This window comes from Tamandua tetradactyla, chromosome 10 (assembly GCF_023851605.1).
Source record: "Tamandua tetradactyla isolate mTamTet1 chromosome 10, mTamTet1.pri, whole genome shotgun sequence".
Taxonomy (NCBI): domain Eukaryota; kingdom Metazoa; phylum Chordata; class Mammalia; order Pilosa; family Myrmecophagidae; genus Tamandua; species Tamandua tetradactyla.
Window position 1 is genome coordinate 38,099,251 of NC_135336.1, and position 21,992 is coordinate 38,121,242.

Here is a 21,992-nt window from a genome sequence, read left to right on the forward strand (position 1 = left end):
GGATGATAGAACAGGTACACATATAACATGAAGGATGATTGGCTTTTAATAAGGAGATTTATTTAGTTAAAAATATATAGTTCCTCAGAGGAAAGGCAGTTAGCTTTCATCTGAGTTCTTCTGTCACATGGGAAGGTACATGGCCATGTCTGCTAGCCTTCTCTCCTGGCTTCCTGGTTCCAACGGCTTTCCCTGGGGCAACTCCTTTCTGCATCTCTGGGCTGAGCTGCGAGTGCTGAAATGAGGTAGGCTCAGCTGCCAACCTCTCTTCTGTCCTCTCTCTCTTTTAAGCCTGCAGCTAATTGAATTAAACCTTACTCTTTGTAAAAGAGACTCCCTTTAGCCAACCTCAAATGTTATTAGTCATAGACGAATTTCACATACTAATGATTTAAGTCCACAGAAAAAGAACAACGGGGCATCATCACCTGGTCAAGTTGACATCTGACCCTAACTACCACACAGAGCCAACAGTTAGATCAGAGTTTAAAGTGTCTTTTTGTATTTTCCTGTTGCCTTTAAGAAGGAATTGTGCTGAAGAGTATTTGAGCTAACTTTAAATCATCCTAATCTATATTGTACAGTTCAGTGCTTAATATATATAATCAGAGAAGAACTAACTAGTACAAAATCATTGTTGAATTTCTTTTTATAATCTGCTCTCTCAAAAGTTTGATCAAAGGGAGGTAAACTTCCAGGAAAGTCTAACAATGTGTCCACATTCCAGGGCATGGTCAAATTTGTATTTCAAGTATTTTCTCATTTCAAATGAATATATTTATTTGGCTACTATAAAGTAGCCCTGCGGGAGACATTGCAAATCCAGCATATTTCTGAGCCCCCCATACAGAAGAAAGCAAAGACTAATCAGTATCACTATTTTTTTGTTTGGCCCTCTCAATGTATTTGGGAAACTATAGACTGTATAAAGCTGGAAAAGATCTTAAGAGAACATAATTTCTACATTCTCAATTTAAATTTTTCCTTTCTTCTGATTACAAAATATATTGAAAAACTCCCTTTATTATAATGTTAAAAATATAAAATACTTAGGAGTAAATTTAAGAAATGAGAGGATTCTATTTGAAGAAATGTACCAAAATGTCACATCATATTCTGATGATTAATTACAATAAAAACCTCTCCTCTCCCACCTTCTCTTTTTAGTTTAGATTTGGTTTTGGATAGGTTTTGATGGTGGCATTTGAGAAAATGATTGAATTGATTTGGAAAAATACATCTCTGAAAATAATTAAAACTTAGGAAATCAGATATGAATGAAGTTATACCATACCACAAATTTTAAAAATATATGAAACTTTACTAATTAAAATACGTTGACATTGGTGCCAGTATATAAATTAATGAAAGAGCAGAGATAAACATAAGAATAAACAAAAATTCGATATATGGTAGAGAAAGTCCAAGTCACTGATTAAAGGATGAATTATTCAGTAAATCATCAGTCAGTAAATTATTGGAACAATTGGTTTAAAATTAGGGGAAAAATTGTGGTTAGATTTTTATTATACTAAATAACTCCCATATGATTAAATAATGAAATATAAAAAATGAGATTAAAAAGGTAGCTAATTTTATAATTTTTTTTTTTACATGGGCAGGCACCGGTTGTCGAACCCGGGTCCTCTGGCATGGCAGACGAGCGTTCTTGCCTGCTGAGCCACCGTGGCCCACCCTAATTTTATAATTTTGAGGTTAGAATTCTGAGCATTGCACCAAAGGCAGAAACCACAAAGGAAGAGTGACCTATTTAAAAAGCTCTTCTATAACAACAGAGAAAAAAAAATTTTAAACACAAATGACAAACTGAGGGAAAAATTGTAGACAACATGTTAATATCCTTAATACATATAAAGAGCTCCCGCATAGGAATAAAAAAAAGACCCTACAAGAAAATTATGTGAATAGGCAATTCACAAAGGAAGAAATGTAAGTGGTCAAGGAACATAAAAATAACCTTAAGAAAGTAATCTGATAATGCATACTTAAAATTAGCAAATAGGAATGTATGAAACAAAAGAAAGATGAAGCTTGGGGGCATCAGTATGGGGAAATAGATATTCTCATAAACTCTTAGAGACAGTGTAAATTGTTAGAAATTTTTTGAGGTAAATTAGTGAAATGTGAACACTTTTTACACAGCAATTCCTTTTCTAGGACTTTAGTCTAAAGAAGTCAGAAAAGTAGCCAAACATGTAAAGAAAGATACTTACCAAAAATCAGAAGTTGGAAGCAAGCTAAATATACTTCAAAAATAATTTTAATACATTCTGATACAGCCATCAATGGGATGCTAAGCAGACACATAAAATTATTTTATATAACTAAATCTAGTAATAGTTAAATATAACTGGAAATAAATCCATAAGATATTGCTAAATGAAATAAGTTTAAAAAACTAGGTACAAAATCATACCCCCCTTCATTTTGGGTAAGAAAAAAAAAGAAACAACTATTATATGAACTGTTATATGTATATGGGCATGCTCAGAAAAATATAGAAGAATGTATAGAAAGTTGTTACTAATTATCTCTGACTAGTGGAATTTCTAAATTCTTCTTTATATTTGTCTAATTGTTATGAGGGTGTGCATCAATTTAAATAATCTTTTTACTTTTTTTTTTTTGCATGGGCAGGCACTAATTTAAATAATTTTTAAAACTAATAAAGCAATTTCCATTTGGGAAAAAAAAATGGAAGAAGATTATTCCACTGCTTAGTAATGTAAAATATCTCCCATGCCTTACAATCAGAAATTTCTTCCAAGTACAGGGTGAGAAAGGAGAAATTTCTTTTTTAAATCATTGACTTTTGCTTTTCTTTCAACATGTTCTAGGATACAGTCACACTTGAAAAAAAATTGTTTATTCCACTGAGGGTTAAGCATTGTTGAAGTTATGACTTTGTTAACAGGTTGAATTTGCAAAGCAGACTTTATTTCACATTGAACTATATGGGAATTTTAAGTGAATTCAGACAACTAGTTCCCATGACATTACTATTTGATGTGCAAGAATGTAAAGTCTGAATTAGAGGTAAACCACCATCCCACTGACAACTGATAAGACCATCACTCTGCCAGGTCTTTCCGCATCATGTGAGGACCATGTTTTCTTGCACAAACATCTCCAGTAAGAGCCAAATCAGTGAACTAGATCAAAGTCCAACTAATTTACAGGCTCTCTCTTAGCACGAATCAATCCAAACAGTCTGATGGGATCATCATGAATGTTTTCCTCTATTGTCTGGCTTTCTGGTGGGAAACTGTCTACGGAAGTGGTCTTAGAAACGCTGGCGTCCTTTGCATGTAATTGCTCATCTTCATCCTTGTCTGATAAATGAGTTGTCTGTTTTCTGGACTTTCTGCACTTCCCTTTGTAGCTGTGATTTAGTGAGGCGTAGCACATTTGTGACTCAGTGGCTGCCTAAAAAGAAAGGCATGTTAGTATTTCATTGTTAGCCCATTCTTTAACGATGACTTCTGGGAATTTCTATGGGTTATGAAAAATAAGTAACTTGTTTTCTGAGCTTTAGCTACCTGGATTTGTCAAATTTTTCAAGTTAAGATGATGGCAGGAAAACAATAGTCCATCAGGACTTATGAGTTAAAAATAAATGCCAAGAGGAAACCATCTTCTATATTTTCCTTGCTTTTTTCTAAAAATGTACACAATCATTTTAGATTGACTCTCACCTGCCCCATTCATACCTCCATCTTAGCTAGCTCTTGCCTTATGTTGCTTTTACCAAGTAACAATATCAACTTTGCTAAACTGAGAAAAAGCATGATAAGAAATTTAACAAATCATGGGGTCTACCTTACATATGCTCAATAATTATTCACTTAATGGTCCCACAAAAGTCCCCAATTCTACATTTTAAAAATTCAGAATTACGAAGATAGCAGCATTCATTTATAAAAATTGGCATCTGGAAAATAATTAAATTTGTCATCTTTCCCAGGTATTTCCTTCTGCCTATCTGTCCCCAGATCCTTTCGAGCTCTATTTAGATTGTTCTTGTGCATTCTTCACTTCCAAGAGGGTCTGGTGGTCCTCTATTGCCAGGAGCAGGGTCAATAGCAGATTAAGAAAGGTCAAGAGGTCAAGAGATGATGTCCACCCAAGGAACAAGATAAAAATCCAGAAACCAATAAGACCAGACTTTGGACATACTAGAAAAAAGACTTCAAAAATGATCTTCAATATGTTCAAGGAGACAGTGGAAAACACAAAGAGAGACTTACATGATATCAGAAAAATGATGAATGAACAATATAAGAATCCTACAATATAAATTGTAAAGGTACCAAACAGAAATATGGAACTCCCTAGAGAGTTTCAACAGCAGACTGGAGCAGGCAGAGGAAAAAATCAGTGAACTAGAAGACAAGTCAATAAAAATGATTGGGACTGAGGAGCATAAAGAAAACAAAACAAACAAACAAACAAAAAAAACTGAGCAGAGCCTAAGAGATATGTGGGTTACCATCAGGGATGCAATAGGCATGGAAGCAAGACCTTGAATTTAGCATGGGAAAGCCTAGGGTTGAATCCTAATTCTACCATATATTGACCATGAGATCTTGGATAGTTTTTAAAAACCATTCTGAGCCTATGTTTTCTAGCCTCTAAAATGAGAATATCAATACCTATGTCACACTGTTGTTAGGGCTATTAAATGGAGATAATTTGTATGAAAGCTTATAAACACTATCCAAAAGAAAGGTATTATTATAGGTCTTAGAATTTGTAGCCTAAAATTCTAGGACAGATATTGAATAAACCTAGAATTTCTGTGTTAACGATTTACCTTTACGACCAGGCCAAAATTATATCAATTTAGAGGTGGGGAAGAGTAAGATTTGGATTAACAAACTATCCAATGCAATGGAAAGCATCTCCCTGTTGGCACCCATTTCCACGCTGGGTGAAATGTTTTTTATTTTCTACCAAGCAGAAGAGATGGTAACTTTGTCTGGGAACTTTTGCTTTTATTCCTAAAATAATCACCCTTAGATCTGCCAATTATAGGAACCAATAAGCTCCTTTTTATGCTAAAGGGGTTTGATCTGCATTTCTGCACTTGAAACTGAAAACATTCCACATAATGCATGTCTACTCAACAATTGGTCAATTTCATCAAGTGCTACAGACTTCAAAGAATGTGAGTTCTGAGAAAGAGCCATAGCTTGTCCACTTAGTAGTCACTTGTGACTATCAGAATGATGTTTCTGTTGAGCAGAAGGGTGAAAGATATATTTCTAGAGGTGAAAAAATTTTTATCTATGGGAAGAAATGGAAGCAATAGAGGAAGGTGAGTTACAATTTAGGAGTTAAAGGGAAAAACAGGTTGAAGTAAGGTTTTCTTTGTTGTTTGAAACATTGGAATGATTTGTGCATATCCATTTATAAAATGGAGAATGGAGAAAAAATAAATAATTGGAAGGCACAAGGTTCTGAAATAAACAGGAGAAAAGGTGAATATTGTAGGGGGAGTATTAACTTTGTAAAGGAGAGGAGATGCTTCTGATGTAGAAGCAAAGGAAGAGAGTAAGATTTCAACATGGAAATAATGGAAGATGAGCACACACACATTTTGTCCCCCACTTTTATTTTATTTTATTTTTTTATATGAGAGCACTTATGAAGTCTTCTTTTATTGTTAGGTTCCCTGATTAGCTCTTCCTAATTAACAGTAAACTGAAATTCTGTAACGTCAACTTCCAACCATATACATCATTTTCAAAAGGCATGGAACTTATTTCCTTTTTCTTTTTCTTTTGCATGGGCAGGCACCAGGAATCAAAACCGGGTCTCCGGTATGGCAGGCGACAATTCTGCCACTGAGCCACTGTTGCACTTTCCTCCGTTTTTTCCAATACTTTGTCAGTCAGACTTTATGTATAATGTTGTAGACTCCTCATGCTTTTGTAATGGACTAATGTTACACATATTGTAGTAGCAACATGTGTAGTATTTTTTATGATTATTATCATTTCAATCAAATGGAGTTGAGCAGATATAAAGAGATTACCTTTAGTTTGTGAAACTAAATTTGTTGGAAGAGTATAATAAAATAAAGACTGAATCCTTAGAAGTATCATTAAATATATAATTTATGAATTTGCAGGCTCTGGAAGACATTATAAGGCATGGATAATTTCTACTTGAGTAAAAACCCAATGCAGCTCAAATGAAACTGTCATGTACAATTCACATGTATTAAACACTGGCTTCTACTCTCACAATTCTCAGTTCTTTTATAACTAAGGTGCTATGGATTTCTACATCTCAGATGGTGAGCTCACAATTTAACCTTCTTCAAAAAGTTTGCTTTGCATTGTCATAGATTTAGCGGATCATATCATATTAGGTAGTTTTTCATAACTTTTATCTAAAAATACTTTTTGTAATTAACAGAACATCAAATGACAGATTTTCCTTTTAAAGGGTGACTTTTCATTTTTCCCAAACTGCATTACATTTGGCTTCTTAATAAAAATTTCAGGTGTGATTTCTTAGAGGATTTATATACAAATTTAAAAAGAAAAAATTCTACCCTGATGGGAAGTTTTCATGTGTGACCCATCTTATAGAAGAGAACGTTTTCTGTGGTTAGACAGGACTAAGCTTGGATTCTGCTCCCCACTTAGTTTCTGAGTGCCCTAGAGCAAGTTTCTTATCCTTTATAAGCCTCTGTAAGGTAAGAATCACAATGTTGCCTGCTTCATAGGAATCAAGGGAGATAATGCTTGGAAAACATGTAATACAAGATTTCCATCAAGTAATGTTGACTCTACTACTATTTCTAGGTAACGGAGGGAGGGCGTTAAGTAAATGAGGGGCAAGATCTGTGAGGGGAAGGAAGAAGAACCATTTTAACTGAAATTTATAACGTTTTGTAGCATAGGAACTAAAGATTTTGAAAAGCTTTTAAAGAAATTAGTACTTTGTCTAAGGAGGTTGAACTGATTGTGGTAAGAAAAACAGAAACCATTCATTTCTTCTTGTGTTTTTATGTTTCCACTTAGGTTTTTGTCCTGCTGTGTGTCTATTTCAAAAGCTCTTGCCATATGAACAGTCATAGGACTTGTATTAAAATGTATAGACATTTAGGGGGTACAAAGGTTAGTTCAGTGGTAGAATTCTTGTCTGCCATGCAGGAGACCCAGATTCGATTCCCAGTACATACACTTCCAAAAACAACAAAAATTCAACAAATGGTGCTGCAATAACAGGATAATCACATGGAAAAGAATGAAATGTGACTCCCACTTTTTACAAAAAAAAGGGGGGAATTAAAATTTATAGTCATTTGCCTTGTAAAATTAGTATGTCTTATATGCAGCTAATTTATCTTATAAGCAAAAATCGTTCTCTCTTTCCTCTTTCTCTCTCCCTCCCTTTCTCTTTCTAAGTTATAAATTCCTGATGTTTTAAGTTTTGTAAATGTCATATGATTCTCAAATTTAATATTTACCTCAATAAATATGATATTTATGATATATGATACACATGATACACATACATTTTAGAATCTGAAAGAATGACTTTATTGACTATTTAGGAATAGAATCAACTTTACCCCTTCAAATCTATTGAGTTTGTAATTATACAAAATTTTGACTCTTCAAGAGTGAAAATGCTACTGAATGCTACTCAAAGTGCATTTCAGAAAGTCTTTGATTAAATTCTCACAACTCTACCAAGTAAACACTAAATCATTCCCATTTTACAGATAGGGATTGTGAGTCACTGAGAGTTAAGTAATTTGCTCAACATCACTAGACTAGTAAGTGACAGAACTGAAATTAGAACCCCGATGATCTGTGCTCTTAACTATAGACCATGCTATCTCTTCCTTTACTTGTGCAAAGTATCACTCTGAACAAGTATTTTCACTCTGAAAAAAATAATTAACATTATAGGAATCACTTTACACATAGTTCATATATTATTTCTCAGCTAAATTCAATATCAGGTGAACTATGGCAAGGTCTTGGTCAGACTTTATCAACAGCAACCAAGGGAGATGGATTTATATGTGTGTACGTAAAATTAAAAAGTTATTTGTTTTGACTCTTCAAGAGTGGGGTCTTATTCTGTTTACTTGCATCTGAGCATACCTTTACAACTAAAGTCCTAGATATTGACACCTGATTCAGAACACAACATTTCTAATGGACTGCATCAGATGTGCATCAGAATTCTATGTTTTTATGCCCTTGAAACATGCATATGCACTGTGCCTTGGGCTGAAGTTGTTCCTTTAAAACAAAAAATAAAACTCACTTGTGCAGCTGGGGCAGCTCTTTGTAGTTTATTCATGGATCTCTCTGGATGGGCTTTCATCTGTTCATAACAACTTTCATCCATTTGTTCTTGAGAGTTTAAAAGATGGTGAGTTACAATGGAGAAGTGCAAAATGCCAGCATAAAGTAAAATACAATATCTAAACAATATTTTGCTGTAAACGTGAAACCCCATGAATCATTTGACTAGTCTCTTTAGTGGGGATGCAAAGAGTTAAGGGAGCACAAATTATAATTTGCGATTCAGACAGTGGAGAAGCTCTTTACCCCATAGCTTTAATAATGAGACAAAAAGAAGGTCGCTTGGGATAAAGACTAGATTATATTAATTTTTTTCAAACCGTTGCAGGATTACTCTTCTGAAACTACAATTTAGATATTATGGAGGAGCCATGAGTTAAAGGATTGTCAGCGCTCTCTACTATTTATGTAGAATTGCAGATGGTCTGTAGTAGCATGAAGCATGGTGCACATATGTTGGGGATTACAATTTGATTATTTGTTCTAAGAATCATAAGTTTTACTTAGAGACATTTTAAAAATCCTCCATTTTACTTTTGAAAAAGAGGGTTCAGATTATGATTTTGTCTCATAAATCAGTGATAGGACAGACTGCCCCAAGGGACTGGTCTGTACAATGCTATTTCTATCTATTTGGGGCTTTTGTGAAGTGTCCAACTGCCAGCAGAGACATGCATTCACTGCATTTTGCTGGGGGTATGCTCATTGAATCTTCTGAAAATTTTCTTCTCTTAGCTACCACCATTTAAAATGGAGAGGACAGGGAGGTAATAACTCACACAGGAAGGCCAGTACCTGGCAAAAATGTAGATTACACCACTTTGACCCCATAAAGAAAAATTTATATTTACTATCATAAAAGATACCTTATGGTCTTTCAACCCTTTCTGAAAAGCAACAGGGTAATAATCCGTAGAGAGTATTTGCCAAAGGATGGCCCATAGAAAAATCTGCATGAGAATCACCCCAAAGGTCTAGTATGCACCAGATTGCTAGACCCTACTGGGCATACTAAATCAGAATCCATGGGGCTGGCACTTGTGCCTACTTGGGTATCAGAATTAAAGGGATGGTGGGCTTTGAGCCCAGAATTTATAAGAACACATTAAGTACCCAAATATTACAGGTGGGCACTATGATTCTGTAAGGCAAAACAGGAGAGTAAGTTATTTTTAATAGAATATTTCTGAAAAGAGTTTTCTGATTTCTTAAGCATGCAGGAATTAGAAGAATGGTACTTTATAATGGGTAGAAAGAAAGGAAAGACAAAATCAAATAAATTCTGGAATCCTATAAAATAAAATTCCCACATTGCAAACTTCACGAAGATTCCATAATTTTTTTTTTTTTTTTTTTTTTTTAACATGGGCAGGCACTAGGAATCGAACCTGAGTCCTCTGGCATGGCAGGCAAGCATTCTTGCGTGCTGAGCCACCGTGGCCCGCCCTCCGTAATGTTTTGATACAAAGGTATTTAGATAAAAACAGTGCATTACTGGACATTTCTGGATGCAAGAACTAGAGATCAGCAGGAATTAACCCCAAATCTTCTATTGTGACTCTAAGTGAAGAGAAGCACCTGCAGGGAAAGGGTAATGCTAAGTGCAAGTGTCATCCTAGCAGCTTCTCTCAGCAGAGCTCTAGGAACTGACTGGGATTATCTGTTTTGAGGATTGAAGGCAGTTTTGTTCTTAGGTGGTTGGAAGTTTCAAATAATAAGGCATGCTGGGAATTGAAGAGTAATACTTGTTACATAAGAAGAACCACCACAAAAATGTGCAAACCACTCAGTGATTACTTAGCTCTTCTTTTTCCCCACCTGCCACGAATCTGTCCTAGTTCTTTATTTAAATATAAGTTAAAGTGAGGAAAATGAGAGTAAGTGTTCATTTTTCCAGGTTATTCACTATAGTTTGGCTTTTACAGAGTATCTGTGGGCACTTTCTGATCTATACAGCTTTGTTGCATAAAAATCTGTGTAATAAAGTCTTCCTGTATTCCCATTAGTGCTAGAGTGAAATGAAAATAATAGAGAAAAACAGGATGTTGATTTACCCTGAATATTGCAGAACATTTTACAACATGTAGTATTGGAAATATATACTAAATAAATTTCATCTCTCTTGAACTTATAGTTGCCATTGAAATATTTAAATGTTATTATGATTAAAATAAGCCACTTCAAATTATTTGTGGAATGAAATGGGGTTTTAATTTATTGATAAATTTCATTTTTGAAACAAATAAAACTTACCTGGGACCATATTATCTAAATTACCGTAAATTGGTGTGTCTTCGATATAATACTCATCATCCCTATGGCAAGAAAAAAATAATTAACATTATAAGAATCACTTTACACATAATTCATATATTATTTCTCAGCTAAATTCAATATCAGGTGAACTATGGCAAGGTCTTGGTCAGACTTTATCAACAGCAACCAAGGGAGATGGATTTATATGTGTGTACATAAAATTAAAAAGTTATTTGTTTGGATCTTCTTTCTGGGAATAATTATAATAAATACCTATTCATAATATGCTATGTGTCAGATACTACTCAAAGTGCATTTCAGAAAGTCTTTGATTAAATTCTCACAACTCTACCAAGTAAACACTAAATCATTCCCATTTTACAGATAGGGATTGTGAGTCACTGAGAGTTAAGTAATTTGCTCAACATCACTAGACTAGTAAGTGGCAGAACTGAAATTAGAACCTCGATGATCTGTGCTCTTAACTATAGACCATGCTATCTCTTCCTTTACTTGTGCAAAGTATCGCTCTGAACAATATCTTAAGACAATGTTTAGTAAGTAAATAGTAATTGATTGATGATTAAAAATAAAAGACCAAGGGAATATTACATACTCAGCTTGGTAAATCTAATAAAATTATTGTCATCTATTATGTCTGGATGTTTGCTAGGTATTTTTATACATTATTTCACAGACCCAGGGAAATGCCACAAAACTAGTATTCCCACTTCACAGATGAAAAGTGGGAATACATAGAGAACAAACCTTCTCTAGCCTTATATCTAACATCAGCAATAAGTACCAGTTATGAAAGCTTTTCTCTATGCCAAGCTCTGCTAAATGTTCATTCAAGCCTCAGAACAACTCTATGAATTGCATATCATTGTCCCCATGTGCATATAAGGAATTTGCAACTATTTAATTAAAATGTCCACAGAACCAGGAGGCCATCAAAAAACAGCTATAGGGAAACAGTCTAGGAGGCAATTCAGGCACCATAGGTTTTGAATCCCCTAATCAAGAGAACTGATGTGAATACATAGCTATTTGTTCTTGCTATTCAATTGAATTTTCTTTCAGACTCATCTGAGTACTCCTATTAGGATTTCAGTAGATATTTTACCATTGTCACCAGACAGAGACAATGGTCCTAGGGACCAACTTTCACAATGGCAGCCTGGGAATAGAGGAAAATATCAGGCAGTGAGAGTGGCATTTCATAAAATAATAACAACTGCTTTAAATTTAAGATTGCATATCACTGAGAACTAAAGGGATTTGTATCAAAAGAAAAAAAGGACTCATCTTAAGGAAAACATCTATATAATTCTCCATGCTTCTGAAAGCAACACAGCATATGTAAATAATAGCTAAGCGTCCTTTAAAAAAAAACAAAAACAGATCAAGTGATACCTGTATGAGATGGTTTGAAAATTATAGACATTGGCATGCATTTCCTTTAACTGATAACAAAGCAACTCATCTGTAACTCTATTCTCATCAGGTAATTCAGTGCAGCTTAATATTGAGGCTCTGAGTAATCCCTGCTCATAGTTTATTCTGGTTATGCATAGAATATAATACAAAAAAGTGAAGAATTTTTAATAACACAATCCATCCATTTTCCTAGTCCATATAGATAGCAGATAAAACCTGCAAATGATAAATCATGTCCAAAAAAATGAACATCATTTCATTCCCTATGAATGAAAACATGATGTGATTTATAATGCTTTGCCCTAAATCTGTGGGCAGGTCTCAAATGATTAATCACTTCAAATAAACTGTTATTCAGGAGCAGTTGCCTAACCAACAAATTAAAAAATATATATTTTCCTTAGCAGTGCCAAATAGCTCCAGTCCATCGCAAATATCTAAGACTTTTCAGGTACAAATGCTTGGCAGTGTTTTATGTGGAAGATTAATGACTTTGCAGAGTAAATTAATAAATTAATCCATTTCTGAGAGCCAAATACACATCTGAGTTTTGGTCCAGATCAGACGCTTCCTTGCTCTGAACATGTCTAAAATGGTCTTCGCCAATAAGCTCATTTACTGACAGTTCAATATTTAAAATATTAATTGCATCTTTTACTAAATGGGGTCCTAAGTTTCTACTCTCAGTTGTATTTTTTCCAGTCTTTAAATGATTTTTAATTTATTCCTTATGATTATTTTATTATAAAGTCCTTTTGTTTTAAATGCCTTGAGTACTTTATGATCTAAATAGATTTAAATAAGTAAATTTATTTTTTTTAATCATTACCTCCACCTGGATGACTTTGGATTTTTTAAACGTTTTTAAACGTTTCAATTTTCTCATTTATAAAATGAGGACATTAAAATATTTGATCCTTCTTCTCCTTTTCAACTTACAAAAATGGTGCCACTGTAGAGTGCTAATATACAAATAAATATAAAAGGGAAAGATATTTCTACACAACTAAATAAAGCTATTTTAAGTGACTGGAAAGTTGAAGAAAAAGCACGTTTACGGGTCAATCAGAAGTTTGTTTGGTAAATATTAACTCGATTGGCTTAATAAATATTTCTTGGAATAGACATATATGTAGGTTTGGACTCCATCTTCATATAAATATTATTTAAAAACATGAGAGTTGATGAAATTTTTTACTGAATGACTGTAGAGAGAGATAGAAGAGACTCATGAGATGAGCCTGGGGCACTCTCATGTTATTGTTCAGGAAACAGCAAAGGATAAGGAGATGCTGATAAAAGAGGAGGAAGACTAAAGAGGGATGTGGCTCAGAAGCTCAGAGAAGCAAGTGTTTCAAGGAGTTTCAATGTGCGAGTGCTACTGATGGCCTGAGTAAGATGAGACCATGCGGAGTTCATTGGCTACCTTGACAAGAGTTCAGTCAGTGGGTTAGTGCTGACAGAAGAGTGAATGGAATGGGTTTAAGAAAGAAGAGGAGAAAAGGAAAAGAAGCCAGGAAATATGGACAGAATATGGAGGGAACTTTCAAGTTTTGCTGTAAATGGGTGTAGAGCAATGGCGTCGCAGCTATAGGAAATTTAGAATTAAGGGAGCTTTTTGCTTGTTTGTTTAAGCTATGGTAAAATATAGTATGTATATGTTGATAAGAATGAGACAAAGGAGAGAGAAAAAGTAATGATGCAAAAGACAGAAGGAGACATTTATTGGAGTGATATGTCCCTGAATACACACTTACTAAATATCTGCTTTCTTTGACAGGGACTGTGACATAGGTGTAGGGGTCTTGAACTTAGCAAGGAGGATATCATAGCTAGACCTCTTGTCCAGGAGAAGACAGTAAACCTCAGTAATATCTTGAGTGGCTGGAGGCTATCAAGAAAATCCAGTGGGGTTCTCTGTGAAGGTGATAAACCCTCACAGCAGTGAGATCTATCACTAAGTTTTCATTCTTTTGATCAGTATTCAAATTCCCCTCTACTATGCCCAATTCTTCATAAAGTCTGTGAAACACAATGTACTTCTATTACCTGTGCTTTAGAGCATTTAAAAAGAAGCACTTTTTGCCAAATTTGGGGGGCAAGGAGAATGAAGAAAACTGCTGGCATGGAGAATTCTAGAAGAGATGGGGAAAGAATCCTAAAGCAGTGATACAGAGCTAGAGGTGACCAGGATCAACCAAGAATATGACTTTTGGAATGCATAAGCACTTCTTGGGGATTCTCAAAAATATCTAAGTAGGAGACTGGCTGGACTTATTGCAATTACTAAGTTGGAGCTTGAATTAGGATGATTCGCACATTAAAACAAATAAACAAAAGGCTGGAAACTTGGGGACACTTTGGTTAAATAAGTACAGTGGTGGTCAGGAAAAGGACGTTATCTGCATATGCCCTCAGAAGTCTGAGATCCCAGGAAAGGTTACCCAGGGCTTCAGTTGTTGAAAGGATGCTCAGTTTTGTGAAAAACAGGTAAAGAGGACAGTTGAGATTAGGGCTCTGCTCTGGACCACAGAATAGTATATTTAGTAAAGAGAGAAAATGAAGGGGACAAAATTGTGAGGAAAGTTCTATGAATTCAAGAAATCACACTGAGGTAGAAGAATAAATAGGGTGAGATAAAGGCACCTTCCAGTGTCACACAAGGGTAGACCATGCAAAAGCTGCTGGGGTGGGCGGGCCGCGGTGGCTCAGCGGGCAAAGTGCTTGCCTGCTATGCCGGAGGACCTCGGTTCGATTCCCGGCCCCAGCCCATGTAACAAAAACGGAGAAACAGAATACAATAAAACAAGAAAATGTTTAAAAATGTTTCCCTTTCTTCCTTCCTTCCTTCCTTCTCTCTGTCTTTCCTTTAAAAAAAAAAAAAAAAAAAAAAGCTGCTGGGGATTTGTCATAAGCTCTTTTGAGAGAGACACAATAACTGAGGAAAAATGAGAAGTTTTAGGTAATTATGAACCTAGACTGCTTACTTAAATTTGGGGGTAAACATACTAGTGATACAGAATTTTCTTAGAACTTAATTTTCATCCAATTAAGTTACTTCTTTTTATCCACTCCCCTGTTCTAGATGTTTTCGCTCTCTGTCAGAAAGTGTTATATTATAATCTGTATTTATTGGGTGAGGAAACTGAGGTTCACCAGTGCTCAATAATTTTTCTAACACCACAAACCTAGTGATTAGAATAGTTGAATTACAATCCAGAATTATCTGGACCTTAAAGCCAGGGCTTTCCCACTGTATTATCCTCCTAGCACAAATTGAAAAACAATTGTGTTACATTATTTTTTAAAGAAAAAAATAAATCTGTCCTGAGAATAAATAGTAGGAAATGTGTATTTGATGGATTTCCTGTTAGATTTAGATGCTGAGTGAGCTCTCCTTACCACCAGCACAAGAAAGGCAGGGATTTGGGGAAACAGGAAGATAAAATCAGAAAAGCACATTTCTCTCCTCTGCCCTTAGCTTCCCACTAAAACCAACGCTGGGTTGGGGAAGGGAATGGGGAAACTATGATGGAAGCTGATCTCCTGTCCATCCAGCCCCAAATCTTCTCAGAACATCAGAAAAGGAGGCATCAGAAATTCTGACCCCACCAGTGAAAGACAACCTTTACTTATACTGCTCTGTATTTCATGTGTTAATTTTAATGGCTGCAGGAAGTTTTATGTTTGTTTTCTTGTTTTCCTGGTGACATTACGCCTCCTACAAGGTGATTTTTTTTTCCACAAACCACATAATCAAAGAGAAGGCAAGCTGTGAAGTATATATATATATATATATAAACTTGAGAATTAACCTGCCAACCACTTTTTTATAGATAAACTTGATATTTTGTATTCAAATTTTGCTTAATGGGAGATCTGTTCCTGTAGATTATCAAACCTTTTACAGAAGGAACAATGTCTTCCCATTTTTCTATCTCCTTTGTCTAGCACAGTGCCTATTTGTTGAATGAACATTTGTTGAATGAATAAATGACTGTTATAAAGGAACCAAGCTCTTTTCCACATCTCCCTGCTTTGAGATCAGTGTTTTGCCCATTTTCCCTTCAAGACCCTCCCATCTTAATCCAAATACCTACCCAGTATTTAGCAAAATGATCAACTCACAAGACTTTCTGTCACATTGCATCCTACTTGTCCCTTAAGGGATTTTCTTGAAATGAGGTAATGATTTGGAAATTAGTTCATGCTATGGAATCCAGTGTTAAGAGTAGTCATAAAAATAAAGACTGGGAGGAGGTGGGGAGCGGGGAAGTTTTACTAAAGCTTGGTGCTTGAATCTGCCAGAGACATTTCCATGTTGGGAAGAATGAATAAAAATGGTATTTTAGAGGCCACCAAAAGGCTTAAAATCTTATGCTACCCATCCAGAAAGCTCTGTATTTTTAAAAGTTCTTTTCATCTGTCATTTCAGCAAAGTCAGGAAGTACCCTCTAGGAAATTCTCTTTATTTAGATGTTTCTGGAATTTTTTTTTTATCTGAAAGGAAAAATCTTCAATAATATAATGACATGTTTGGATCAGAAGATACTATTAAAGAAAATGAAACTTCTTCATCATTATTTATTCCATGAATCTTCCTTTAAAAATTGAAATAGCAGCAATAGTGTACACATTTCTCTGCAACTAGCTCAATAGGTATTAAAGAGAATATGTTACGTCTATAACTGCATATCTTTTAGAGAATTGATTTACCACCTTACCCTTGCAAACAGAACACCATTAAACATCCTTGTGTGAGTGCATGTGTATACATATCTTGTATTTAATAGGTACTGATGGATTTCTTTCTACCCTTGATTCTTAAGTGTCTCACAATTTGATATATAATTAGTTGTATTCTTACAATCCATTCTGAATCATGATCTAGGATATATCCTCCTGAAATTGATGAGAATTCTTCAGATGCCAGGCTAGAGTCTGATTTGTCCCTTGCTCAGATCTCTTATGGACTCAGGATGAATAAATAACTAGTGAAGATAATAATCTAGTGCCTAATCTTCAGATAGGAATAAAGTTATTAAAACTTTTTTCATTTTATTTTAACCCAAGTGCAATCTCTGAGACAAACATATAAGTAATATAGAATTTGTTGCTTTCTCTTGTTACTCAGGAATCATTATACATGACTCATTTTCAACATACCTGGGAATGAAGTCATCAGAATATCTGTATATTTTATCTGAAAGATATTTAAAATAGACAAAAGAAATTTTGGCATAAATTTGTTAAATTTTCTTCTACAGAATGTTTAAGGGTAGCTTACCTTCAGTGTCAGTAACATCTTTGATCAAGCCTTTCTGGCCTCCGCTGGTTGAACCAGAAATAAAAACCTTCTCCAGTTTAGACCAGAATCTCCCTTGGTAATTTGGAATCGAAACATAATGCAGCTTGGAAATGATGTACAGTAGGGATGAGTGGCCATTTTATAAATGGGAAACATTAAACAGAGAAAGCTGGAATCTCCAGCTACCGTCCCTGTTCTTGTTGTATGGCCAAACTTTCTGCTTTTAGGTCCCTTGAAACACCTTTGCAGCCCTGCAATAAATCTCCCTATTTGCTTATGCTGGTTTGAATAAACTTTTCTTCCTTACAACAAAAGATCCATAAGAAACACTTCTTTATTTTTTCCTTTTTTTGAGGGAGAAATGTCTGTTAACGTTTCTTTTTTTTTTTTTGCCAGGGCAGGCACCAGGAATCAAGCCCGGGTCTCCGGCATGGTAGGCAAGAACTCTGGCTGCTGAGCCACCATGGCCCACCCAACATTTCTTGATAATGTGCAACAGCATAATGATGATTACGAGGAAATTTCTAAATTGCTCTGGTAGTGATTCCACTTTGTCCACATTCTATGAACAGTGATAAGGAGAGATGAAGATCTTTGCGGGAAGAGACCTTGAAAAAGTTGGATCACAAGTATCTAAAAATAATCAAAATAAATGGAATGGTTCTAAAAGAACCTCTACTCGGTGCACAGGTGGTTCAGTGGTAGAATGCCTCGCCTTCCATGTGGGAGACCCAGTTTCAATTTCCAGACCATGCACCCCAAAACAAAAAGAACCTGTACTCTTTGACCCACAGAGACAAGATCAGAGTTGTAATATAGGACAATAAAACAATGAAAAAATTATGTGCCAAATCTTAGTAAGAAACCAGTCTTGAAGGTGGTGGGTTTGAAGACAAATAAAAGGAAATATTTTTACTTTAAGTTAAATATATATACATATTTAAATGATTTTGGAAAATATAGTTTCAAGAAATATTTTTAGTGAAAGATTTTAGCTTCATAATGACTTATTGAAGGAAATGAAAGGATATTTAGGACATAATCTTATTAATTAAGATAAATATTGTGAAGAAATCTGTATTATCTGTTCATCAATATTTTTTGTTGCTATTGGATGGACAAGTATAGTATGATAGTTATTACATTTTTATTGTTTATTATTTAACCTGGCATAATACTAATAGCTAAAACCTTGCAAATGCCATTTATATATAAATGAAGACCAGTAATATCTAAGTCTATGACCCAGAAACAAAGTAACCATATGATGATCTTTCAGTTTTGCATATGAAAAACACTCTGTTGTGATTTTATTAACAACGATATTTTAAAATAATTGAATAAGTCACCAAAAAATTGCAAAGTTTATTTTCATTTAGATTGTTATATGACAAAGTTGAATTATTCTCCAGAGAGGTCATTAACTGCTAGAAAACAACTGAAGCAAATTGTAAAAATTATCACATTGGAGTCTGAAGTGGATATTTCACATGCCAACATATTTTGAAGAATTATATGAAAGATCAAACACAGAAAGTTTTTGCAGTACATATATACCAAACTTCTATGTGGCCATAAGTAATGAATATAATCCATTTGGGATACATCAGAAATACAGCACTTTATTTCTTTAAATATTATTTAAATATTATTTCTTTAAATGTAGTAATCAAAAGTTCAGAGGTTACAGCTAGGAGGAAAAGTCAGCAATCTCCAGCTCCCAAAAAGACCTCACTCTGTCATGAAGGCATGATATGATTAAAAAGTTGCCTAGTCATTTTAGTGATTCTCAGTAAAACGAAAAGTGTTCATGTTGCTATAAAGTGGTTAAGTTTGCAAGCCTCTGTGTGCAAAGAGCTGGGTGACTTTTCATAATCCTTTCCTGAGATTGAGATATAAACACTTGTGGTCAGGTTCATGATTAAGAAGGTGAAGTGAATGTATTTGCCTTTGTTTTCCCCTGTAGAGTCTCTCACCCCTCCATGCACAGTACACAACAAGAAACAACAGCACATGGTTTAAAGTCCATGAAAAAGTGTTTCTGATAAATTGTCAAAGTTAAAATATGAAAAACGTGCCTTAATTTTCAAGTGAATAGAATAAATAATGACAGGATCTTATTGTATAAGTAAACCATATACTTGTTGAACCTTTTTGTCAAAACAGAGAAGATGTGATAAAGAAATTTTTGTGTGTGATTTAGAGGGGGGAAGCTAATATATTCTATCAGAAAAAGAAATAGATCTAATTCTACTTAAAAAAACAGATTTGGACAAAAAACCACACAAAAAATTAAAGACCTGTTTTGGGGGGAGGGGAGAATTTTTTTGCAAAGCTTCTACTGAGAACTGCTATAGGAAACATCAAGGAGAGTCTTATCTTGTCTATCTGATTGAAGCTGGAGATATTGTATTTTTGTTAGAGTTGAGATTTTCTTTTGTAAACTTAATACACCAGCAAAACTTATTCACTGGCAGATCGCTAAGGCGGAATCATACCTTGCAAGTCTCTTAGCTACCAAGAGCAACACAAAGATGCAAAAATAAAAAGCTACTGGAGGCCAGACACAGAAGCATTGCATTTACAAACCAGGTGGCAGAAAAGCTGGCTACATTTATAGAATGTCTCCTAATCTGTCAGTTCAGAGGAAACAAGGCAGGGGAGAAATCTTCAGGAGGGCTGGAAAGAAGCCAAACAGGTATTAATCTCACCTGAAATCTCTGGTGAGAGAGAAAGATAGTGTTATTTGCTCATCTGGAAAGGGAAAGGATGATGCAGTTATTACTAATACTTGGAAGTGGGTTTTCGGGAGAGGGCTGCAGTTGGAATATGGCTGCACAGACAAAGCGGGAAAGGATGAAGACCGAAGGCATTTTCACAGCATGATGAATGCTGTCCCAATGCCAACCTTTGGCTTGCTCATCAACAGAGGGCAAGACCCAGAGTTGTGTGCTCCACCTAAGGACATACTATTGCTCAAATAAAATGATTTGTGATAGACCGAAGCTTAGAATCAACTTAATAAAAGCCTACAGAAAACTCTCTAAAATGGATCTGAATGTGAACACAGCAATTATTGCTAAGACTCAGGTATTTGGACAGAAAACTGTTAAATCATAGATGGGAAGAAGTGAGGTGGGAACTGGGCAACGGCCTAGAAAGGATGAGGATGGTGGGAGCAGTGAGGAAGCCAGGGGAACTAATGTTCATTGAAATAAGTCATTAAGATTCAATGAGCTAGCACATAGGCACAGTAGGTCTTTAATAACTATTTGTAGAAAGAATTAGGGAAGCACCAGGACCAGCAGGTTTGGCAGTGCAGGCTCTACCAGACCCTGGGCTGACCTACAAGTCCCCAGCACCGTGCTAAGGTGTCCATACAATCCTCACAAGAACCCCAGGACTAGGTGACATTTTCCATATTTTGTAAATAAGGAAACAGAGAAGTTATGTTACAGGTACAAAGTCTCCCTGTCAAATATTGAAAGCAGGGTTCTAATTTTGACTTCAAAAGCCCTGCTATTAAAAAGATTGAGGTACCTGAAAATTATTTTTAAAAATACATCAATAAATTTAATTAACCTTTATTTTATAAACATTGCTCTTCCCTACCACATTGCCTTCAGGCAATAGAGCAATTTATGGCATATATGAGGCAGTAAGGGGTTATGAAATTGAGAAGACAAAAAGAAATCAGTCTTGAAAAACAGAAAAAAGAAAAGGTACTGCTTATTTTGGTTACATCTCTGTCTTAACAGTAGTTAATTTAGCATATGAGCAAACAATCCCCTAAAGGCATTTGTACAGTGGAATGGATGCTATGCATAGGGATAAGTAATTTCAATGTGACAATTACCAAAAATTAGAATTAGAAAACCTATTCACATTGAATTGTAAAAGATAAATACATTGTATGCCAATATTCATAGCACACTATTTACAATACTCAAAAAGTAGAAATGACCCAAGTTTCCGTCAGAGATGAGTAGATAAACAAAATGTTGTATAAACATACAATGGAGTATTACTTAACAATAAAAAGGAATTAATGCATGCTACATGTAGCATGCTGATACATGCTACAACACAGATGAATCTTGAAGGCAGCATTGTGAGCGAAATAAGCCAGTTACAAGAGAGCAAATACTGTATGATCTCATTTATATTAAATATCTAGACTAAGCAAAGTCAGAGAGACAGAAACAAGAGTAGAGGTTACCAGGGAACCAAGGGAGGGAGGATTGGGGAGTTATTGCCTAATAGGTACAGGGTTTCTGTTTGGGGTAATAAAAAATCTTGGTAATAGATGGTGGTAATGGTAGCACAATATTGTGAGTGTAATAAAAATCACTAAAGTGGGCACTTGAAAATAGTTAAAAAGAGAAATTTTGTGTTATATATATATATATATATATATATATATATATATATATATGTTACTGATATTAAAAAAAAAAAGATAAGCACAGCCAAATACCTCTGGGGCAGAGGTCAGTGCTTTGGACCTGCCTTATCTTGAGCATATTGATAAAAATTGACTAAACGTTCATATTCATCCCAATTCAATGCGATCACAGGGCTGAAAAACAATTGTTAGTAAATAGGTCAAATTTGCTGGGTGAGATTTACTT

The 21,992-nt window shown here is 34.9% G+C and overlaps 1 protein-coding gene across 2 annotated transcripts in view; it reads right to left on the minus strand.

Annotated features, from left to right (window-relative positions):
- Positions 1-1,356: 1,356 nt before the first annotated feature.
- TRAT1 (T cell receptor associated transmembrane adaptor 1) overlaps positions 1,357-21,992 on the minus strand; it is a 32,199-nt gene continuing 11,563 nt past the window's right edge. The window contains exons 3-6 of one of the 2 annotated variants that reach the window (XM_077118445.1): positions 17,220-17,256; positions 10,611-10,672; positions 8,317-8,405; positions 1,357-3,447 (exon numbers count right to left, since the gene is read on the minus strand). In XM_077118445.1, coding sequence (XP_076974560.1) covers positions 3,190-3,447; positions 8,317-8,405; positions 10,611-10,672; positions 17,220-17,256 — 446 coding nt within the window. In that variant the 3' untranslated portion in view covers positions 1,357-3,189. The remainder of the gene's footprint in view (positions 3,448-8,316; positions 8,406-10,610; positions 10,673-17,219; positions 17,257-21,992) is intronic. The other variant, XM_077118446.1, reaches the window with a different exon arrangement.